Genomic DNA, 22333 nt, shown 5'->3' with positions numbered 1-22333 from the left:
TCTCTTACATCTCCTGCATTGGCAGGTGGACTCTTTACCACTACTAACATCGGGGAATCCCAAATTGTATATGCTAATGACAATAAAATAGTTAAAGGTTTATAATTTGGAGACTAGCAGGCTCTTATTCAGAGATTTTATATTTTATCAAGCTGACAGATGCTACTCGACTTCTTTCTATTTTCAACTATTCTCTACATGAGTTCTGAGAGGCAGATTACAAACAAACCCTGCACTCACCATGGCCTCTGCAGAGTTACATCTCTGGAGTGTTGTGCAAATTAATCTAAAATGTGATTTATAATAATTTCCTTTCTCAAATCAAAACAAGGAACAGCCTGGAGGAGGAAACTACCAACATTAGGAAGGTCATATTTTTTTAGACCTCTGGTGGGAAAGAGACCTGCGTAATTTTACTTGATTAAAACCACAGAATTGTTTAACTCTGTTCCTGCATTAGGAAAGCCAGTGAAATAATCCAAGACCTTAAATGCTTATATGACAGAGTTTGCACTGTCTGTTTTTCCTCAGAGGCAAATGTAACCCAGCTGTCTTTCCTGTAGCAAGGCTGTGCATGCATGCGTGCATGCTTAGTTGCTGTCATGTCCTACTCTTTGTGACCCCATGGACTGCAGCCTGCCAGGCTCCTCTGTCCTTGGGGATTCTCCAGGCAAGAATATTGGAGTGGGTTGTCATTTCCTCCTCCAGGGGAACTCCTCAACCCAGGGATCAAACTTGCACATCTGCATCTTCTGCATTGGCAGGCGGAATCTTTACCAGAGCCACCTGGGACGCCCCATAGCAAGGCCATGACCCCGTAAAATAGCAGAAGAATGGCTGGAAAATGTGCGTGACACCATCATCTTCTTGCAAAAATTGCAAGAAGCGGCTACTCTACAGACTCATCTATTTTGCTTTAATCTCATTTACATGGAAACATATCTTTTAATTTTCATACTATCATACTGTAAATGAACATTAGTTTCTTGGTGAGTTTATACATTTACTTGTCATACTTCAACAATTTTCTTTTAATGTGATCTCAAGGCATATCACAAAAGTGTGGCTTTCATCGATTTGAATTTCCAGAAACCAGAATAAAAAAATTAGGTCCTAGGAAGGGATAGTGTAGCACTGATTAGGGATTCACTCAACTGATTTTTATCCACCAGTGAATAGCTGATCATTAGAAAATAAATTCATTTCAGAAATGTACAACATACAAAGAAAAAAAACAGCACTGAGAAGAATCTTAGTATCTGTTCAATGCACTTATTTTTTAGTTGAGGAGTGTAAAGCTCAGAGGGGAAAACTAGCTTGAAGTCACAAGCTAGTTATCGACAGTTATAGACAAAAGCTACTTATAGAGTCAGGCCTTCTAATTCAAGGCTCAATACGCTTTGCTCTCAACAATAGTACAATCAATCACTTAAGGTCTGTAGAGTAGGAACTTCAAACCTTATACATCTTTTGTACATATTTCTATTCACTGAGTGTTTATTTCTGCAGCCTGAGGTTAGGTATATAAGGCTGCTGGGTAAGAGCCTCAAAGCACTCCTGAGGCTCCCACACCCTCAACACTGAGGTCACCTAACTCCATCTGCACTCTCGACTATGCCCAGGCAGGACAGGACTGATGAAGAGAAAATTAATTTGGAAACTTCTGGTTTGCTAAATGAATAAAGCAAAAATTAGGAAATGCAGGTGGGTCTTGGTCTTTACACTAACACTCAATTTTGTTACATGTATTGTTTCTTCATTCAGCCAGTATTTCCAGAGCACCTCCGAGGTCCCAGACATAGCAGAAACAAGAGTGAGCAAGACAGGCCCCGTCCCTGACCTTATGGGATTTATAATCAAATAGCACAAGCCAAAAATTAACAGATAAACAAATGACAAAATAATTTCAGTGTACCATAAGTGCTATTGAAGAAGTTGAACTGGATGATCACAATGGTAAAATTTTATTTTTGGAAAGGTGGCGTTTTAAAAAATATCTCATTTATTTATTAAAAAAAATTTTTTTTGGCCATGTCACAGTTTGCAGGATCTTAGTTACCTGACCAGGGATCAAACCCTCAGCAATGGAAACGTGTTACTGTAACCATTGGACTACCAGGGAATTCCCAAGAGGTGATCTTTTTGCACAATTAACACAGGATCTATCAGCTGTGTGATGAGAGTCAGCCACGCGAGAAGCAGGGAGAACAGTGTTCCAGGAAACGGGAAAAGCTAAGTAAGAGGCTCTGGTGTGTGGACACATTTGGGGCTTGAAATATTTTCTCCCAAAGATAATGTAAAGATGAACACTTTTTTAGAAATGAATCTATATTCTACACAATTTTATTCTTATTATATACAGATGGGAGAAATTTCTGCATTAGGAAAGCACAGTGATTGTAAATCATGTATAATTTACTTATTTTCAAAGGCATGTAGAAAATAAGTCTCAGGTAAGTGCTTCAATATGACTCTGTTTACAAGATAAAAAAAATAGTACAGTACTTTGACCAACTGGAATTCAGAACTGCATTTCATTTAATTCTGAATGGGTTTACATATAAATTATCATCTGGTTTACTTTGTCTAAAAGGTAAATTATCTTCTGGTTTACTTTGTCCAGCAGGTAAATTATCTTCTGGTTCACTCTGTTCAGCAGGCAAAAGCTCCAAACGACTAAGGTTAAAATCACTCACTACAACTGAATTACTACTACTCACTACAAATGACAGAATGTTCATTAAATTATGTGATACATTTTTGGGGGGTATTAGTGCAATCTATTTTCATAGCACAAGTGTCATATTTGTTGTATGTAGAAAGCAAATATAATGGTTAATAATTTGCCATTGGTTAATAATAGTACTGATATATAAATATAAACACAGGATGATCAATAATTTAATGGAAGATTAGGCAGTTCTATAAGGTAAAATATCTATGTAAATAAATATAAAGACCCAGGGCCACCTGAAATTGAAAGATATGGATCAAGCATCTGAATTCCAGTTTTGTGAGCAGCAAAGGAGATCAGTCCTGAATGTTCATTGGAAGGACTGATGCTCAAGCTGAAACTCCAATACTCTGGCCACCTCATGCAAAGAGCTGACTCATTGGAAAAGACCCTGATGCTGGGAGGGATTGGGGACGACAGAGGACAAGATGGCTGGATGGCATCATTGACTCAATGGACATGAGTGTGAGTAGACTCCGGGAGTTGGTGATGGACAGGGAGGCCTGGCGTGCTGCGATTCATGGGGTCGCAAAGAGTCGGACACGACTGAGTGACTGAACTGAACTGAACTGAACCCTCAATACAGTCAAGCTTGGGCAAATTTCTAACCCTCTCTGAATTTCATGTCTCTCTCAAAAGTGTAGGTTAGGATAACTTCCTAGGTTATGAGACAATGAAATAAGAATTTCTAAGGGTCTGGCACACAAAATAAACTCAGTAAATTTTAGTGTTTGCCCCCCCATATATTTTCTCTAATAAAAATAGCATTAAAAATACAAGAATTATACTCAGATTCCTTCTGTCTCTTTTAATCAAAATATGGTATTTTTCACATGAGAGAAAAAGGCAGGACAAAGGAACCGCTGCTATAGCTCTTGACACATCAAACCCTGAATTAAGACCCTGTGTTTCTAATTGTTCTGCTGCCTGGGACTGTCCCATTTTGACTGTCTAGCTGCTCCACAGTTTCCACTGTACTGCCTTCATCTGAGACCCAGACACGTGCCCAAGCGCAGTAAATCACAGTTAATTGCATGTCTTAAATTAAAAGACAAAAATGATGCACAATTAATTGGAGGAAATTGTCATTTGGTGAATGAGTCTCGCTCATTACACTTCGTGCACAGGATGCATGCCAAGTCTGTGTTCCAGGCAAGAAGATTCCGTCTGTGACACTAAGGTTCAACCTTTCTGCCGAGCAGTCTGCTCAAACAGTTCAAAACACTCAGCGCTGGAGCTGGAGCATAGACAGCTTGCTCTGCAAGGACATTCAACACAGGGCTGCACATAACCATGACAATTAGAACGAACCAAAATGTTCAGCGATGAGGGGCTGAAGAAAAAGACTAGGTCTTGGCCAGTAAGGGAAAAAAATCTGCATTGTAACAAATGATTTTTTCATATTGAATAAGATGAGAAAATGTCCATGACATGTTCCTCAATGAAAACTGCTTACAAAACAGTGTGGGTTTCTTCTTTTGAGGATTACATAATAAATAGAAGAAGAAAAAGAAAGAATGAGGAGAAAGTGGGAAAATAAACAATAAAAATGTTAACATTTGTAATCTCAGAGTTGTTCATACTCTCTAGATTTCTCTCCTTTTCTGAAAAATTTTCTAAGTTGTTTAAAATTCCCTTTCAATTTATTTCTGAACCTATTACAAAATGTCAGTTTTAAAAATTCATTAGAATCCTTTAACATGAACTTGCCCATTGTAATAAAAAAGTCACCATAAAATTAAAAAATAATACCTATTAAGCACTTAGATACAATCCCATTATTCTCTTGGTTATACAGACAAAATAAAGTTAATAAAAATGCATTCTATAAATATACAAGAAAACCATGTTCAGCAAAATTAAATGTTAAATACAATAAATTATGCAAACATATACCTTATAGTATATATTAAGATAACAAAAGAAAATCATCATGAATCCTTATTAACACTAATATCAACAAACTAAAAAAAATGTTCATAGTGAGCATAATAACCTTGAATTTGAGGAACTGCAAATCTTCTCTCTTCCATAACTCCTCTCTCATCATTTTCTACCCTGAACTGAAACACTTTACATCTAGCCACCTAGTATTATTCTGATGCTAAAATTTGACAACAAACAACTTTCTAGCTCACAAACACACACACACACACACACACACACATACACAGAGTTTCATAATTTTCACCAAATAAGATGAGAACAAATAATGTTCTGCAATATATCACCAATGATGTTAACTTTTGTTTCAATTTTAGAAGAAAAGAATATACAAAATGCAAGAGTAGATTCATTCCAAAGGTACTGAACAGTCTTCTAACCTTGAAATAAGCAATAAACATTTCCTGCTCTTTTATTTCTCAGGGGGGTTGATGGAGTGGGAAGAGATAATCATATTCTGGCAAAGCCCATATCTCAATCTCAGGCATCCTTACGTCCCAAGGGTAATATTTCCATTCCACTCTTAATGGAACAAATTTCTAATCAGAATATGTATCCAAAAATAATTGAGGCAATGCAATGTCAACAGATCACGCTGCCATCAGCATCCCTGATGCTGGGAATGAACCCCGCACATCAGCGTGACAGAGAATGTGGGCAGTGTAGACACATCAGACCACACGGAGGACACAGCGGTTCTGCTCCCCTTCGGGTGCTCAAGTCAGCGCTGGAGGACAGCTTTCAAGCTGGAAGAGGCCCATCTCAAACCCTGCCGGGGAGGGATGACTTACAGTGGGGCCAGGCCGGGACCTCCACTTTGGAATTGGCATCAGTGTCTTCCTTTATAAACTTACTGAGAATCTTTGAAACAACAGTCATTTTTGGAAAGGTTAACGATGCCCTTAGATTTTTGACAACAAACACTACGGAATGTATTTTATGATGCTCTGAAACTGTCCAGAGGTTTAAAATTCAGGCTTGAGAATATATTGGTAATTGTTGAAGCTGGTTAAGGTATCCTACTTTAGAATGCGTTTGACATTTTCCTAATAGAAAAAAAAAAAAAAAAAAAGATTTCTTTCAAAGTATTTTATATTCAAAATTATACTGACTTCAACTTTGGAAATACATGAAAACTTATTTGTGCTTATTTAAGACTTTAATAAGCAATGTGGACTTTTTAAAAAATCCACCAAGCATGATGTTGATCATAAAAAAAAAAATTTTCTTCACTCCTGAAAAAAACGTTACCAGGATCTATAACGATAGAAGAAGTGCACCTAAACAAACGCAGCGCCACCATATGCCTGGCATTCTCACAGTGTGACAAAATAGACTGGTAATTAACTGCTTTCCTACCGAAATCTGCCAGCTTTAACTCCCCCGTGTCACTGATCAGAAGGTTCTGTGGTTTCAGGTCTCTGTGCAAAATATAGCGCTGGTGGATGTAAGACAGCCCTCGCAGCAACTGAAATAAAAACAGCTGGAAAAACAGGGAGAGAAAAGTTAAAATCTGAACACAGTCCAATGCCACTTTCCACATAGAGTCTGCCAAGTACTTGTATTTCTTGAAAATGGGTACCCATCACTAAATTCCCGATCAAACCATTTAAACAGAATTTGCACACATGTATGGGAATTCCTAATGTATAAAGTAAATCTGAAAATTTTTAACAACCTATTATGTCAATCCAGAGTTCCTTAGCCAGAAAGATCTATAATCCATCTTTGTTCTAGAAATTAAGTGAAATGGAAAGAATCATTTTCTAAGTAATATTTGATTTCCTCAGGTCTGAACTGATGCTTGAGACAGAGGAAAAAAAAACCCTATTCAGAATGTTATAAAAGGAAGCAGAATTTTTTATGTAAATTTAATTTACATGTATTTAATTCCATGGAAATGATATAAACATGGTATCCAGTGATTCACTCAATAATAACATACTTTAAGGAATAGAAAGATAAGATGATTTGAAATAATTAAAACAGAAACAGTCACATGGTTCAATTATTACTACACAGTAATTACACTGCTTTGGCACATATGGTCACAGAGATTAGGTTGTTGCCTAAAGACAGACGTGTACCTTCACTAATTACAGAACAGACCCAACCTAAAGGGAAAGGAAACACAGAGAACAGAGAAATCAAGAATGCAAGAGCAATAGTTTCATAAGAAATACATTTAAGAAGCAACCAATGGTCTTCTCTGTTTATATTCATATTGGATCATAATAAATATTTCCATTTTGATAACAAAAAATGTGATCCACTAGGCTTTCTAATACTCTATTTTAAAAAAGGACTATCTTTAAACTATTTACTTGCCAAAATAATCCTAATTGACATAGTTTTTAAAAAACAATCTCCTAAAACAAAACTAAAAACAAGTGGTTTTAAGTGCCATCAATACTGTAGTCTATGTAATCAGCTGGTAACAAAATGCACTTTCTGGGAAATTTTAAAGGAATTAGCTGCCAAATACTGGTAGGATAGGGCTTCCCAGGTGTCAATAGGTGGTAAAGAACCCACCTGCCAATGCAGGAAACACAAAAGACATGGGTTCGATCCCTGGTTTGGGAAGATTCCCTAGAGAAGGGAATGGCAACCCACTCCAGTATTCTTGACAGGAGAATTCCATGGACAGAGGAGCCTGGCTAACTATAGTTCATAGTGTTGCAAAGAGTCAGATATAATTGAAGCAACCTAAGCATGCATACTGGTAGGATAAGGATTCTAGAATCTCCACATAAAAAAGACTGGTAACTCCAGGGCCGTGGGAGCTAACGTTTCAGAATATTTTCCAACTAACTAGGGGCTCTGAAAGCCAAGTAAAATTCTTAGAGGGGGGATACCTTGAAATACTTACTCAGTTGCTAAGTCATGCAGACTCTCTGCCACCACATGAACTGCACCACACCAGGCTTCCCTGTCCTAGGCTATCTTTCAGTGTTTGCCCAGATTCATGTCCATCGAGTCAGTGATGCCATCCAACCATCTCCTCCTCTGTCGTCCCCTTCTCCTCCTGCCCTCAATCTTTCCCAGCATGAAAGACAGTAGACAAATTCATTTCAAAATCTTTGTATGTGATAATAAGCTATGGTGTTGGGAAGGCCTAGATTCATTATTTCCAGAACCCAAGTACCAGAAACTAAACACCTGCTCTGTGTTAGGCTGGATTAAATGACTGGCTCAAGAATCTCAGGAAGTAAACTTCTCCTGGACTCCCCCTTTCAGTCCTTCCTGTGTAGCAGATGGAGAGACTTAATGCCATCACCAGCAGCTTCCAGCCTCACTCCTCACTTCTAAAACCCCCTGCATCCCGAAGCGGAAAAGCTTACAATTTCAAAGAAAATCCAAATCCCTTCAGTTCAGAAGGGAGAACGGATGAGCAAATAAAGCCACTTTGTGTTTTCAAAAGCTTTTCATCAGTCAGTCACATAGGCAGATCGCAAAACAAATAAACTGAATTTCAAAAATAAACTGATTTGGAAAGTCTGCATTTGGAAAGTCTGCATTCTGCAAGGTGCTAGCTGGGACTTACCAGACTGTGATTATCTACCTAACCACAGCAACACATTTTAGTTGAACAAGCAAATTACATGAGGTGCCAGCTGCTATTCTATGCATCAGAGAATATGAATTCATTTGATCTCTGTAAAGAAATTTTTTAAAAAGATTTTTTGATGTGGACCATATTTTCTTTAAAGTCTTTACTGAATTTGTTACAACATTGCCTGTTTTATGCTTTTGTTTTTTGACCCCAAGGCATGTGGGAATTCCCTGACAAGGGACTGAATCCACACCACGTTGGAAGGCGAAGTACTAACCACTGGACCACCAGGGGAGTTCCTGACCTCTGTAACAATTTTAATGGTGATAGTACCACTATTCTGGGCTTCCCTGGTGGCCCAGCTGGTAAAGAGTCTGCCTGCAACACAGGAGATGCAAGAAATGAGGATTCGATCCCTGGGTTGGGAAGATCCCAGGGAAAAGAAAATGGCAACCCTCTCCAGTATTCTTGCCTGGAAAATTCCATGGACAGAGGAGCCTGGCGGACTCCTATATAGTCCACAGGGTCACAAGGAGTCGGACACAACTGAGTATACAAGCCTGTGCGCGCACACACACACACACACACACACACACATACACACACAATCACAACCTATCTGTATCAGTGATGAGGAAACTGGAATCACTTTAAGGTCCAGGACTCAAATCCAAGAAATTTGACTCCAAAATCCACTCCCTTAACCACTCTTCTCTGGGAATCTTGGCCAGAACACAAGTAGGCAGTTTCCACATAGAAGTTGCTTCCTCCAATTGACAGGAAAAAGTACAGGCATCTTAACAGCATGGCCTTCGAGGCCCTGTACTGAGCCCTGGTTCCGGCTGGGTGCCCAGGCATCACTGCTCCACATTTCCCGACCCCAAGCAAGCTCATGAATCCCCACCTCAAAGCATACTGCTCTTCCACCCTTTTCCTTCGTTCTCCTCTTCTCTCACAGAAAAGCCTTGTCTCACTTTCGCCTGCTAATCTCCGTGTACTTCTTAGGTCTCTCCTCAAACACCATTCCTCCCTGGTGCCTTTCCAGACCCCAGGCCTTCAGTCTCCCTACAGGTCTGTGTGAGGGGTTCCTCCTCTGTGATCCTGGGGCAGCTGCTACATCTGTCTATCACAGGATGGGATTCCCCTGTCTCCCCAGAATGTGTTTTGTAGTTCAGTCACTGTTATGTCCAACTCTTTGCGACCCCACAGACCGCAGCATGCCAGGCTTCCCGGTCCTTCACTAGCTCCTGGAGTTTGCTCAAACTCATGTCATTGAGCTGGTTCTGCCAGCTCATCCTCGGTCACCCCCTTCTCCTGCTGTCCTCTATCTTTCCCAGCATCAGGGTCTTTTACAATGAGTCGGCTCTTCGCATCAGGTGGCTACAGTATTGGAGCTTCAGCTTCAGCATCAGTCCTTCCAATGAACACCCAAGACTGATTTCCTTTAGAATGGACTGGTTGGATCTCCTTGCAGTCCAAGGGACTCTCAAGAGTCTTCTCCAACACCATAATTCAAAAGCATCAATTCTTTGGCGTTCAGTCTTCTATATGGCCCAACTCTCACATACATACACGATTACAGGAGAAACCATAGCTTTGACGATATGGACCTTTGTTGGCAAAGTGATGTCTCGTCTTTAATATGCTGTCTAGGTTCATCATAGCTTTTATTCCAAAGAGCAAGCGTCGTTTAATTTCAGATTGTTTGCCTCAACCATCTTCCTAATCTCCTCCCACAGCTGACACTCATTACTAAGTAGTGTGATGACTGAACAGGATTTAGGGATATCTGGTTGAAGCAGATACAAAAAAGAACAGACTCCTGTAATGGGAGTTCCTAGAAACTCAGAGGAGAAGTGGGAAGACCAAACAGTCCCAAAGGGCTCTCCTTTTAACACCTTTACTAATTAGTGGAAATATATAATCCTCATGTTAATCCAGAAGCTATTCAAATAGGACAGCATATTAAAGAGGATTAAGAATCATGCTAGGTAAAGATGCAACCACTCACTCAGCTACAATTGTATACATGACAAACTAAGCCCCATGTAAGACAGACGGAGCCCCGAACATCAAACGAGAGCCCCGGACAAATTTTTAGATCTTTGAACAATGCACAAAGTTAAGTCAGAGCAAATCCCCAGATAATAAATTCCTTCAGGATTTACTAAGTGCCAACTATGTGCCAGGTGCTACCACGTAAGAGGGATGCAGAGATGAACAGGATGTAAGATGTAGTTCCTTGACTTGAGGAGCTCACAGCCCACTGGGTATGAGAGACACATCAACAGATGCGCGCATCTGTGCTAAGTTGCTTCAGTCGTGTCTGACCTGGGAGACCCCATGGACTGCAGCCCTCCAGGCTCCTCTGTCCATGAGACTCTCCAGGCCAGAATACTGCAGTGGGTCGACACGCCCTCCTCCAGGGGATCTTCCTGACTCAGGGACTGAACCCGCGTCTCTTACATCTCCTGCACCGGCAGTGAGTTCTTTACCACTAGCCCCACCTGGGAAGCATATAAAGAGATGAACTGCATTTAAAGAGGTCTGCTTAGCAGCATTGGCACTGTGACAGCGACACAGACGGAGTGAAATGGAAGGCACAGAGGAGGGAGGAAACCTCATTACGCATCAACTTTTAGTAGGAAAAGGAGCATTCATTAGATGCACGAGATGAGACCATGTATTATATGACAAGCCTCTTGCTTTTCTGAGGGAAAAAACTGAGGAAACCAAGCAAGGAAATCACTAGGTAGATAAATTAATAAGAGGAAAAATTTTAATTAATGAAAAGAAGACAATATATGAAACTGTAAAATGATCAACACACCATCATCATAATAATGGTGGTGAAGGGACACTATAATTCACTGAAACCATTAGTAAGGGCTTCCCTGGTAGCTCAGTAGGTAAAAACTGCACCTGCAATGCAGAAGACCCTGGTTCGATTCCTGGGTCAGGAAGATCTACTGGAGAAAGGACAGGCTACCCACTCCAGTATTCCTGGACTTCCCTTGTGGCTCAGCTGGTAAAGAATCTGCCCGCAATGTGGGAGACCTGGGTTCAATCCCTGGGTTGGGAAGATCCCCTGGAGAAGGAAAGTCTCCCCACTCCAGTATTCTGGCCTGACAATATATGAAACTGTAAAACTATCAGCACACCATCATAACAGTAATGGTGTTGAAGGGACAATATAATTCAGTGAAACCATTAGTAAACATGATGCATTTTCTGTTAAACACCTTCAAATGTTATTTCTAAAATACCAAGTTTACTCGCGGTTTCAGTGAATTATATTCTCCCTTCAAGGGACAAGGAAAGAGCAATCATTCTGAGTTTAACAGAATGTGCCATAGAATATTCATGGGGAACGTTTTGAGAACCCAAGTCTTAGGAATTTCTTTCTTGAGACATACAGGCAAGTATCTAACTGGCCCATGTAAACTTTTAAGAAAGCCACTTCACTGGGCTGTTGTAGAAATCACCACATAACAAGCTACATTACATCTCTGTGAAAACCAGAGGGTACTGTGAAAACAAGAAGGATCACCAAAGGCGGGGCTGTATGCAGAGGAAGAGGAAACACCAGCTTTGCTACTCGCTAATAAAACTTGGTGAACATCAACGCAATCTCAGGCACTGAAAAAGAAGGAAAAACAGAAGACAAACGGTAATTGAAGATTTACACTCATTTAAAGACTGTTCTGGGACTTCCTGCTAGTCTAGTAGCTAGAACTCTACAAGTCCCAATGCAGGGGGCCCAGGTCCAACCCCGGTCAGGGAACTAGATCCCACATGTGTACATGCATGCTTAGTCACTCACTCGTGTCCAACTCACTGCAACCCTATTGACTGTAGCCTGCCAGGCTCCCAGACAAGAATACGGGAGTGGGTTCCCATTTCATCTTCCAGGGAATCCTGCCCACCCTGGGACTGAACCCGTGTCTTCTGAGTCTCCTGCACTGCAGGAGGATTCTTTACTACTGAGCCACCAGGAAGCCCTCTAGATCCCACATGCTCCAACTGAACAAACAAAAGACCCAGTATGCCGGAACTAAAAGACCCCAAGTGCTGCAATTAAAACCTGGAGTAGCCAAATACATAAGCAATAAATGAACTTTAAAAAAGAGTAAGTAATTTTATGTACTGGTTCCAAATAGGAAAAGGAGTACGTCAAGGCTGTATATTGTCAACCCGCTTATTTAACTTATATGCAGAGTACATCATGAGAAATGCTGGGCTGGAGGAAGCACAAGCTGGAATCAAGATTGCCAGGAGAAATATCAGTAACCTCAGATATGCAGATGACACCACCCTATGGCAGAAAGTGAAGAAGAACTAAAGAGACTCTTGATGAAAGTCAAAGAGGGGAGTGAAAAAGTTGGCTTAAAGCTAAACATTCAGAAAACTAAGATCATGGCATCTGGTCCCATCACCTCATGGCAAATAGATGGGGAGACAGTGGAAACAGTGGCTGACTTTATTTTTCTGGGCTGCAAAACCAGTGCAGATGGTGACTGCAGCCATGAAATTAAAAGACGCTTATTCCTTGGAAGGAAAGTTATGACCAACCTAGATAGCATATTAAAAAGCAGAGACATTACTTTGCCAACAAAGGTCCATCTGGTCAAGGTTATGGTTTTTCCAGTGGTCATGTATGGATGTGAGAGTTGAACTCTAAAGAAAGCTGAGCGCTGAAGAATTGATGCTTTTGAATTGTGGTGTTGGAGAAGACTCTTGAGAGTCCCCTGGACTGCAAGGAGATCCAGCCAACCCATCTTAAAGGAGATCAGTCCTGAGTGTTCATTGGAAGGACTGATGCTGAAGCTGAAACTCCAATACTTTGGCCACCAGATGTGAAGGGTTGACTCATTGGAAAAGACCCTGATGCTGGGATCTATTGGGGGCAGGAGAAGGGGACGGCAGAGGATGAGATGGTTGGATGGCATCACCGACTCGATGGACATGAGTTTGGGTGGACTCCAGCAGTTGGTGATGGACAGGGAGGCCTGGCATGCTGCGATTCATGGGGTCACAAAGAGTCGCACACGACTGAGTGACTGAACGGAACTGAAGAATACTCTGTCCCCTCGGGACATTCTTATTTTGTGTGTGTGTTGGTTTCCGCTGTACAGCTGTGTGAACCAGCCATAATTATACATATATCCCGTCCCTCTTGAGCCTCCCTCCCTTCCCGGTCATCACAGAGAGCCAGACTGTGCTCCCTGTGTTATACACAACTTTATGAAAGGAGAGGTCTTCAAATTCTTCAGTATGATCACTGAAGAGTTATACTCCAGATCAAATATGTTCACTCTTTGCAATAAGAACCCCAATGGGAAAATGCCTAAAATAGCAATGATGTGATTAACAAGGACATTTTGCCAGCAGGAGATCTATCTATCGCCCTGTTGTCTTACCATTCCCAGGAGAAAGCAACTCATATCCTCACTGCCATGGCGTATACTGCTTGGGAATATCCTTAATATTCCTTCTAGTCCCTTCTGAAACTCTTTGGACTTTGAGTAGATTAAAAAAACAATATCAAGATAAGGCTCTCTATCAGAACATTTACAGCAAGTTGATTAAAAGCACATACACATCATTGGACTCAGTAGGTTATATCCATTACTCAAAAGAATTATTGGCACTTGCAGTGAGCAACAAATTTTTTACCCCCCCATCCCCCTCAGAATCTAAGGATGTCTGATGGTGATGCTCTTTGTCTCAATGTTTACAATCAGATTTATGAATGATCTAAAAGGCATGCATATTTAACATATAAGGGTCCATTTAAGATGAGACTAAGCACAGTGAACATTTGCAGATTTTCTAGGCAAGGGTTCACTATCTTCGAGGGATGCCTTTGGTCTCTTAGGATTTATTGGTGCAACTAGCAATAGATGCAAGGCCTTATGGACAGCACTAATTCTTCTTTTTGAAGAGTAAAATGTCAGTACTCTTTTTCGCTGACCATGCCATAATTTTTTATTTATTTTTAATTATTTTTAATTGAAAGATAATTGCTTTTGCAATCTTGTGTCGGTTTCTGCCACACGACATTGACAATCAGGCACAACTATATATACAGAGAGGGGCAGGATAAATATACATATATATATCCCCTCCCCTTGAGCCTCCCTCCCACTCTGCAAGTCCATTCTCTACATCTGTGTCTCCACTCCTTCACTGCAAATTAAGTTAATCAGTACAATTTTTCAAGATTCCATATATATATATATATACATATATATATATATAGCTTTAATATACTATATTTGTTTTTCTCTATCTGACTTACTCCACTCCGTGTAATAGGCTTTAGGTTCCCCCACCTCTCTCCAACTGATTCAAATGCATTCCTTCTTATGGTTAATATTCCATTGTATGTATGTACCACATACAAACCACAGTTTCTTCCTCCATTCATTGAATAGCACTAATTCTTACAGAGACAGTCAAGCTACTTTTCTGTCACTTGCACACCAAGGTTAAATATCTGTTATCTTAAGTTATGCACCTTGAAAATGATTAATTTTCTCACATGCCCTTAATATTTATCCAAGCTGTAGAAATGTCTCATTTCATAATTGTATGGATAACAGAAATAGAAGAGACTCCGCAATTTAAGCAACTGTAACAACTGATGTTTACTAAGTACTTAATAGTAAATTAATCTTCCCACTAATTCTGCTAGGCAGATCCTATTATATTTCTTTCACATATAAAGAAATAGAGGCTCAGAGAAATCACAGGAGTTGGAAAAATGGAGACACAGCACACATAGCAGAGGTATAGTCCCCATTCCCAATGCTGATATTTCCCATTTTCGTTTTGATGTGACACCCACAACCTAAAATGCTGCTACCAAAAATGTATGTATACCGTTTGATTAAACAAACAGTAACAAAAAGTAACAACACTGTGTGACTACAAGGATAGCAAATATGACATTAGCAAATAAACCAAAGTAGTACATAGATAATAAACACTTCAAATAATATGCCTCATGGTTAGTATCATGTTATTTAAAAATCCACAAATGCACAAGCATTAAATTACTCAATACATCAAACTTTCTAGGAGTAAAAAATAATTAGAAACTTTGAGTCCTCAAATATCTAGTGAATAGTAAAATACTTTCTAATAGGAATCAGATAATGATTTTATTGCAATAATAGGTCTTCAATTTTTAAAAGAATGATTCATTTCATTTAGTTGAGTTTCAAATTTGAAAATACCTAGTGCAAATATCAAATCCTAATCTGTAATGCAATGTACATAATTCATGTCCAAATATTTTATATTTTATAAAGCATCATTGTAATTTTATGTGTTGGATTTTTTAAAAAAGAATACTAAGAAGGCTATACGGAGATAACAGGGGGATAGAAATAAAAGCCCAGGTAAAAAAAACTATGGTATAATTTGTCACTTTGGACATACTGAACATATTAACTGTGCTCCTAGGATGGTGTCAGACAAACATTTATGCCAGGGCATCAGATCAGAGATGTGTCCTTTTCTGCCACGTACTATAGTCAGATTTGGGCTTCCCAGGTGGTGGTAGTGGTAAGCCACCTGCGAATGCAGAACTTTTAAGAGATGCAGGTTTGATCCCTGGGTGGGAAGGTCCCCTGGAGAGGGGAATGGCAACCCTCTCCAGTATTCTTGCCTGGAGAATCCCATGGAGAGAGGAACCTGGCAGGCTGCAGTCCATAGGGTCACACAGAGTCGGACACGACTGAAGTGACTTAGCATGCACACGCGCAAACAGATTCAGTTCCTAGAAAATCTGAGTATTTAGGAGAGTTTGCCTTGACATGTTTTCTTCTATTTGAGTTCTTCTAGTCAACTTTCTGCTTCTTCATTCCACTCCCTCAAACTGCTGAGATATGTAACATGTTTCATCATTTCTAGATAATGTAACCAAAATTTAACCTGCACTGTCTAATATATTTGTACATTAATCTTCTATACTAAAAGTGATAGCTGTCTGGAAAAGGGAACAACTCAGAAAATAAGAATTTCAAGTACTTGGGCAAAGCCTTGGGAACAAAGATCCTGCACACTCTCTGAAATCCTTAAGTTGGCTTCCCCTCCTGCCCACTCCTCCCACCTCAATACAGTGGAGGACACCAGCAAGGGGTTATTCTAAGCTCCAAGATGCCTGCAGGGATGAAAGTGACGGGAGTCATGGGATCCAGAACGGGGGTACTTACAAGGAGTCAAACAGGGACTGCAAAATCAGAGCTTGGTTTGCTCATGCCCCCTGGGAGAAGTTCTTTAGCTTTTTTTAGAATGCAATATATTACAATAATGTATAATATATTAGATACTAAGTAGGTTTCCCAGTTATTAGGGTTTGTAGGTATGATGATGAACTGCGGAGGGCTGAGGACAAGAACCTTCCATTTAATAAGGTTGGTCAGAGTTTCCTGGTGGCTCAGTGGTAAACAGTCTGCCTGCCAATGCAGGAGACATGGGTTCGATCCCTGATCCAAAAGGACCCCCGTAGCTGTGGGACAACTAAGCCTGTGTGCCATAACTATTGAGCCTATTGAGCCTGTACTCTGGAGCCCAGGGGCAGCTACGGAGCCCACATGCCACAACTGCTGAAGCCTGCGTGCCCTAGAGCCTCCTCCACAACAAGAGGAGCTACTGCAATGAGAAGCCTGCACGCTGAAACTAGGGTGTAGCCCCTGCTCGTCACAACTAGAGAAAAGCCCGTTCACAGCAAAGATCCAGCACAGCCAAAAATAAAACAAATAAATAAAAATTATTAAAAGAAAATAAAAAGTTGGTCAGTAGCCTAAACTTAGTATTAGGAATATTCCCTGCCTAAGTAGAAACAAGATAATCAGATTTAAACAACTGGCTTTAGTAGTTACCCAACATAATTTTCCAACAGTAAAACTGAAACAGTTGTTTTAAGGAATTCAAATAACATCATAATGTTGAGTATACACCTGACCTTACTGATATGCACTTTTTGAAACCAAAAAGAAATAGAATGAAATACAAATTTTTGCTCAGCTTCACTTGTGAATGCATGCACTGCTTCCCCAACTTCAGAGCCATTCTTTTTATACATGATGAAAAGAAAAACATAGAATTTAGAAGACTCTTGAGAGTCCCTTGGATTGCCAGGAGATCAAACCAGTCAATCCGAAAGGAGATCAACCCTGAATATTCATTGGAAAGACTGATGCTGAAGCGGAAGCTCCAATACTTTGGTCACCTGATGCAAAGAGTGGACTCACTCGAAAAGACCCTGATGCTGGGAAAGATTGAGGGCAGGAGAAGGGGATGACAGAGGATGAGATGGCTGTATGGCATGGCATCACTGACTCAACAGACGTGAGTCTGAGCAAACTCCAGGAGATGGTGAAGGACAGGGAAGCCTGGCGTGCTGCAGTCCATGGGGTCACAAAGAGTCCATGGGGACACAACTGAGCAACGGAACAACAACAATAAAATGGTTTTACTGCCTAAAGTAACATCTCAGACACTATCAGCATGAATTGTCTTAATATCATTTGATAAGGCCAATGTAACTTTAAAAAAAAATGAGAGAGATACAGACTGAAAAACTGACGGAGCTGATGAATCTTGAGTATAAGAGTCTTAGAGAAAGACCACATCTGCAAGCTATACAATAGAGGAAAAATATGTTTCAAGTGGAATGCAGTAAAGACTCTGAGTTTGATAGGTGTGATAAACAAACTTCTCTACATCCTCTTTAGAAAGGTCACAAGTGACAAGAATTTCTGTATTAATGAGAAAATATCTATGAAATGCACTGGCTAGTCACATGAAGGCAGAACCTGTCTAAAAAAATCAGAAAAAGCCCCAGGAGTGTGTACATACACTACCACTCAGCTAATTTCCCTCCTGCGTTCTCTTGTTTGTCTAGGAAAACATGCCAACAAAGGGGTCAAGTGCAAGATCTATCTTAAATGGGAGAGGGGCAAGGTGAACGGCTTGAATTTTAAAATCCAAGAGGGTATTTTTCCTATTCCCCCTGGATATCTGCCCCCTAAGCTGGGTAATTCTATCTGACAATTAAAATATCACATGACATACTTCTAATGATTGCGTGAATTTCATCAATCTTTAGTGTAATTCCTTTTCAACTTGGGTTTTAAAGCACCTCTAGCAAAGAGTGGGGTGTTTAATTAGCTGTCTCAATTCCTTTGTCTGACTCAAATTGTTATAAGCAGATCAGCAGATGATGCCAAGGATACAAAAGACATGTTCTCAACAAATGCATGTCTCAACCAAATGCACGCCCCACATCTTAGCCAGAAATTCACTATTCAGACTACCTCTGAACATCTGACACAGTATGAATTGACACATGGATTTCACTCTTTCATTGTTAATCTTTCACTTTCTAGATATGGAAGATTATTTTTTTATAATAAAAATAGGATGGAAAGGTTCAAAAGAAAACTAGACAGGTGCTGAAACTAGGTGTCAAATTTTTAAAACACTGGAATAACTTCATGAAATAACCATATTTCCCAAAATACAGAAAAAGGAAAAGCTTTATAATATTCACTATAATGCATTGTAGGAAATCATTACCAGCTAAATGAAAGTTCTAATGCAAAATATGGAGAAAATCAGGTGTTATCTTATTTCCTATCTCAACATTAGAAATTCTCATTTAGGAAACCATTCACTGTGACATCTGGTATAAGACAACCTTAATTTGGCATAATATTATTCTGACTGTTATACACCTGCCTGTTCTCTGGACTATGAAAGAAAAATAGCAATTCTTCAACCATAATAATCCTCAAGTCTTTTTAATTGGTATAGATATTTAGATAAAAAATAAAACAGCTTTACATCAAAAGAATTTCAGATGCTTCAGAGAATAAGGCAGAGAACTCAGAATTACTTTGGGTATCTTTGATTATAGTTCTGTAAAAAAAAAAAAGACAAATATGTTTTTAGAAAAAATCATCTAGAAAAGTCATTACGATAACATGGAAATGAAGGTAATTACATAAAAATACAGGAAGATCCAGGGTTGTCATGGTAATAAGATGTAAGTATCTACATTTCTGGATATGAGCTAGAGACAGCATCAATTAATCTTTTTTTTAAAGATGAATCTCAATTTTCAGTCTCTCGTGCTTACCATTTTTTAAAGAACACATGGAAAACTGAATGAAAGAGATTTAGACTGTTATGGTCGCTTTTTAAAAAACCAATCAATCTGTAAATCACTGAGGATTACAGAGTGAAGAACTTCAAGGTCTGTCTTCAACTCAACACCCAATAAAATTCGTAGTGAATGGCTTGTAAAGGGGGGAAAAAATGAACTAACCCTCCCCCCAAATTCTTACAAAGCAATTATCATGTTCTAGCAATTGGTTGCTATGCCTTTAATCATCATAAATATTTATAACAAGACCAGTGTCCTCAGGCTTTCCATTCAGGTTTTAAATTGCCCTCTAAGTAATTAACTGCTAAAATGACCCATTTGTCTAAAATTGATATTATGCTACAATACAGGCCATTAGTTAATAGTGAATATTTATTTCAGAACCATATTGCAAACAGACTCAGTTTGTAGGCAATTAAAGTAGCAGAGTGACTACAGAAATTTAGTTAACACTGAAACAATTTTTTTCTGATGTGCTTATTCCAACGCTTACATGGAATATATAGCACAAAAGAGGAAACTTTAACAGATGTTTTGCTGGGATTTAGTACAAAATTACCATAGACTACTCTGTGGCTTATTATGAAATCACAAGCTATGTACTCTTTCATTTGTTCCTTTCTACCCCTCAATCTTCAGTGATACATCACCTTTGTAATGCTTGCAAGTTGACCTGATTTACAGTAAAGAAAAATTGCCTGAATTCTTAGATGCATGGTATCCCAGCTTTTTAAAATAAACAAGTTATATGAAATCCAAACAAAGATATGCACATTTTTATAATCCAAGAGAAATGTTCAAAATATTTCTCCATATCATCATGCTACATAGTGATGAAAGCAAAAGTCAAAACTGTCAAATTTAGAAGCAAGGAGATTTGATCGGTATATTTTTCCTTCTGTTCACCATAATCAATATCTTCTATTTATCACATTCAACTCTTTAATAATCCATGAAGTATTTAACCAAATGCATAGATAGCTTCAGAGTTATTGCAAAAACATGCTCTTTTAAAGACAATCACTTATCTCACCTGGTTTTCACACTCTACATTTACAGAGAACCATCAAAAGATCTTATTTTAGCTCAACTGTTTTTCTTTATCAGCATCCAGCACAGCATGATGAACAGCTGTTAACTTAGTAAATATTATTCTTAGGTTCTTCATTTTGCATTCAGAAATTTTAAGTGACAATAAATATCACCACATGAAAAAAATACATTAATCCATCACCCAGAAATACCCATGGGACATCTGCCACTATGTCATAGTCAGACTTCTTTGAGAATAATTTCACCTGCAGTGCAGATTCTACATGGAACCCTGGAGGAGTGGATTGTCTCTAAGCAGACAAACTGTGAAGAAATGCCAGTGCATAATTAGGCGAGTGGCCTCCCATGGAAACCAACATGGTAATAAGGTCTGTCTGCTTCCATGCACTGCTATTCAGATGCCAAAACACAGGCATTAACAAGATGCATTCTATTTTTTTAACTTCCCGTACCCTCAGAGAAGGTAGAACTATTATCTTCACTATGAAAATGATGACAAACCGATGTGACTGAGTGCATATAAAGTCACAAATAAAAAAGCTAATTGCAGTAATTTAATAAATGAATCATGCAATGTAAGGAAAAGAACATTGGACAAAGAATCAAAATGCTCTGAGAAAATGATTTTGATCTTTATTTTACATCAAATGTGGCAGTTGAAATGGAAGACTGTTTTAGGACACTAATCCTGGAATGAGGTTGGCTATAGCAGAATCTTAAAGAGGTGTTTGTCTTTTTTTAACTATGTAATACATCAACATGTGATATTGATTACATATTACAATACTACATATTGATTGTAATATTGTATCATAATCATGTAAATGTTATTTGCAGCTGAGCCATTACGTTTTATATGAATACTTTTCTCTCCTGCACAATAATTTGTTTTTCCTGGTATAACAATCTAGATCTTTTGTTGGTTGGTTTGTCTGCCGTTGTTGAGTTTTCTTTGGGGTTATCACTAATTCAACACCAAATTCTTCTTCCATCTTGTGCATGCATGCTCAGTCCCTAATCTGTGTCCAACTCTTTCTGACCCCATGGACTGCAGCCCGCTAGACTCCTCTGTCCGAGGGATTCTCCAGGCAAGAATACTGGAGAGGGTTGCCATTTCCTCCTACAGGGAATCTTCTCGACCCAGGGATCAAATACACATCTCTTATGGCTCCTGAACTGGCTAATTCTTTACTGCTGAGGCGCCTGGGAAGCCCCTTTCAACTTGTAAATCTGCTCAGACACATTTGATATTCTATCCAACAGTCTCATCTTAGAAGTCTCGCCTGGAGTCTTCTGACCTGTGCAGTTGGACTGACGGGTTACTCTCTCAGCCTGACGCACCACTGTTATCCTGGGATTCATCTCAAGGATCTCCATCTCTCTTTTGTGGTAGCCTCTATTGCCAGGTTTCCTGTTCTTTTCTGCCTTGGTTTATTCTGAGTTACAGGGGGGAATATATCTTCAAGTAGTTTTCTGAGAAAGGATGCAAGGTATGCAAAATTTTCAACTCCTTGAACATCTGAAAATAATTACTCTGCTTTCACACTTCACTGATAGTTTGCATATTATACTAGATGGGACAATTTTACATCAGAATTGTGAAGTCATTGTCCCACTTCCATCTCCCTTCTAGGGTTGCTGCTGAAGTCTAAATGGTGAAGGTGGTGGTGGAGGTTTAGTTGCTAAGTCATGTCTAACTCCTTGTGACCCCATAAACTATAGCCCTCCAGGCTCCTCTGCCCCTGGGATTTTCCAGGCAAGAACACTGGAGTGGGTTGCCATTGCTTTCTCTGGGGATCTTCTTGACCCAGGGATTGAACCTGAACTACTGCATTGCAGGTGGTCTCCTGCATTGCAAGTGGATTTTTCA

At 39.4% G+C, this 22333-nt stretch overlaps 1 protein-coding gene across 1 annotated transcript in view; it reads right to left on the bottom strand.

Moving 5' to 3' along the window:
* The window catches only part of CDK14 (cyclin dependent kinase 14), a 634831-nt gene that overhangs the window by 317439 nt on the left and 295059 nt on the right, over positions 1-22333 (bottom strand). Inside the window, exon 8 of the mRNA XM_065939116.1 lies at positions 6038-6161. Within this exon, the coding sequence (XP_065795188.1) occupies positions 6038-6161 (124 nt within the window). The remainder of the gene's footprint in view (positions 1-6037; positions 6162-22333) is intronic.

Source organism: Muntiacus reevesi, chromosome 6, assembly GCF_963930625.1.
Source record: "Muntiacus reevesi chromosome 6, mMunRee1.1, whole genome shotgun sequence".
NCBI classification, from domain to species: domain Eukaryota; kingdom Metazoa; phylum Chordata; class Mammalia; order Artiodactyla; family Cervidae; genus Muntiacus; species Muntiacus reevesi.
This window is presented reverse-complemented; position numbering and strand designations above follow the sequence as displayed.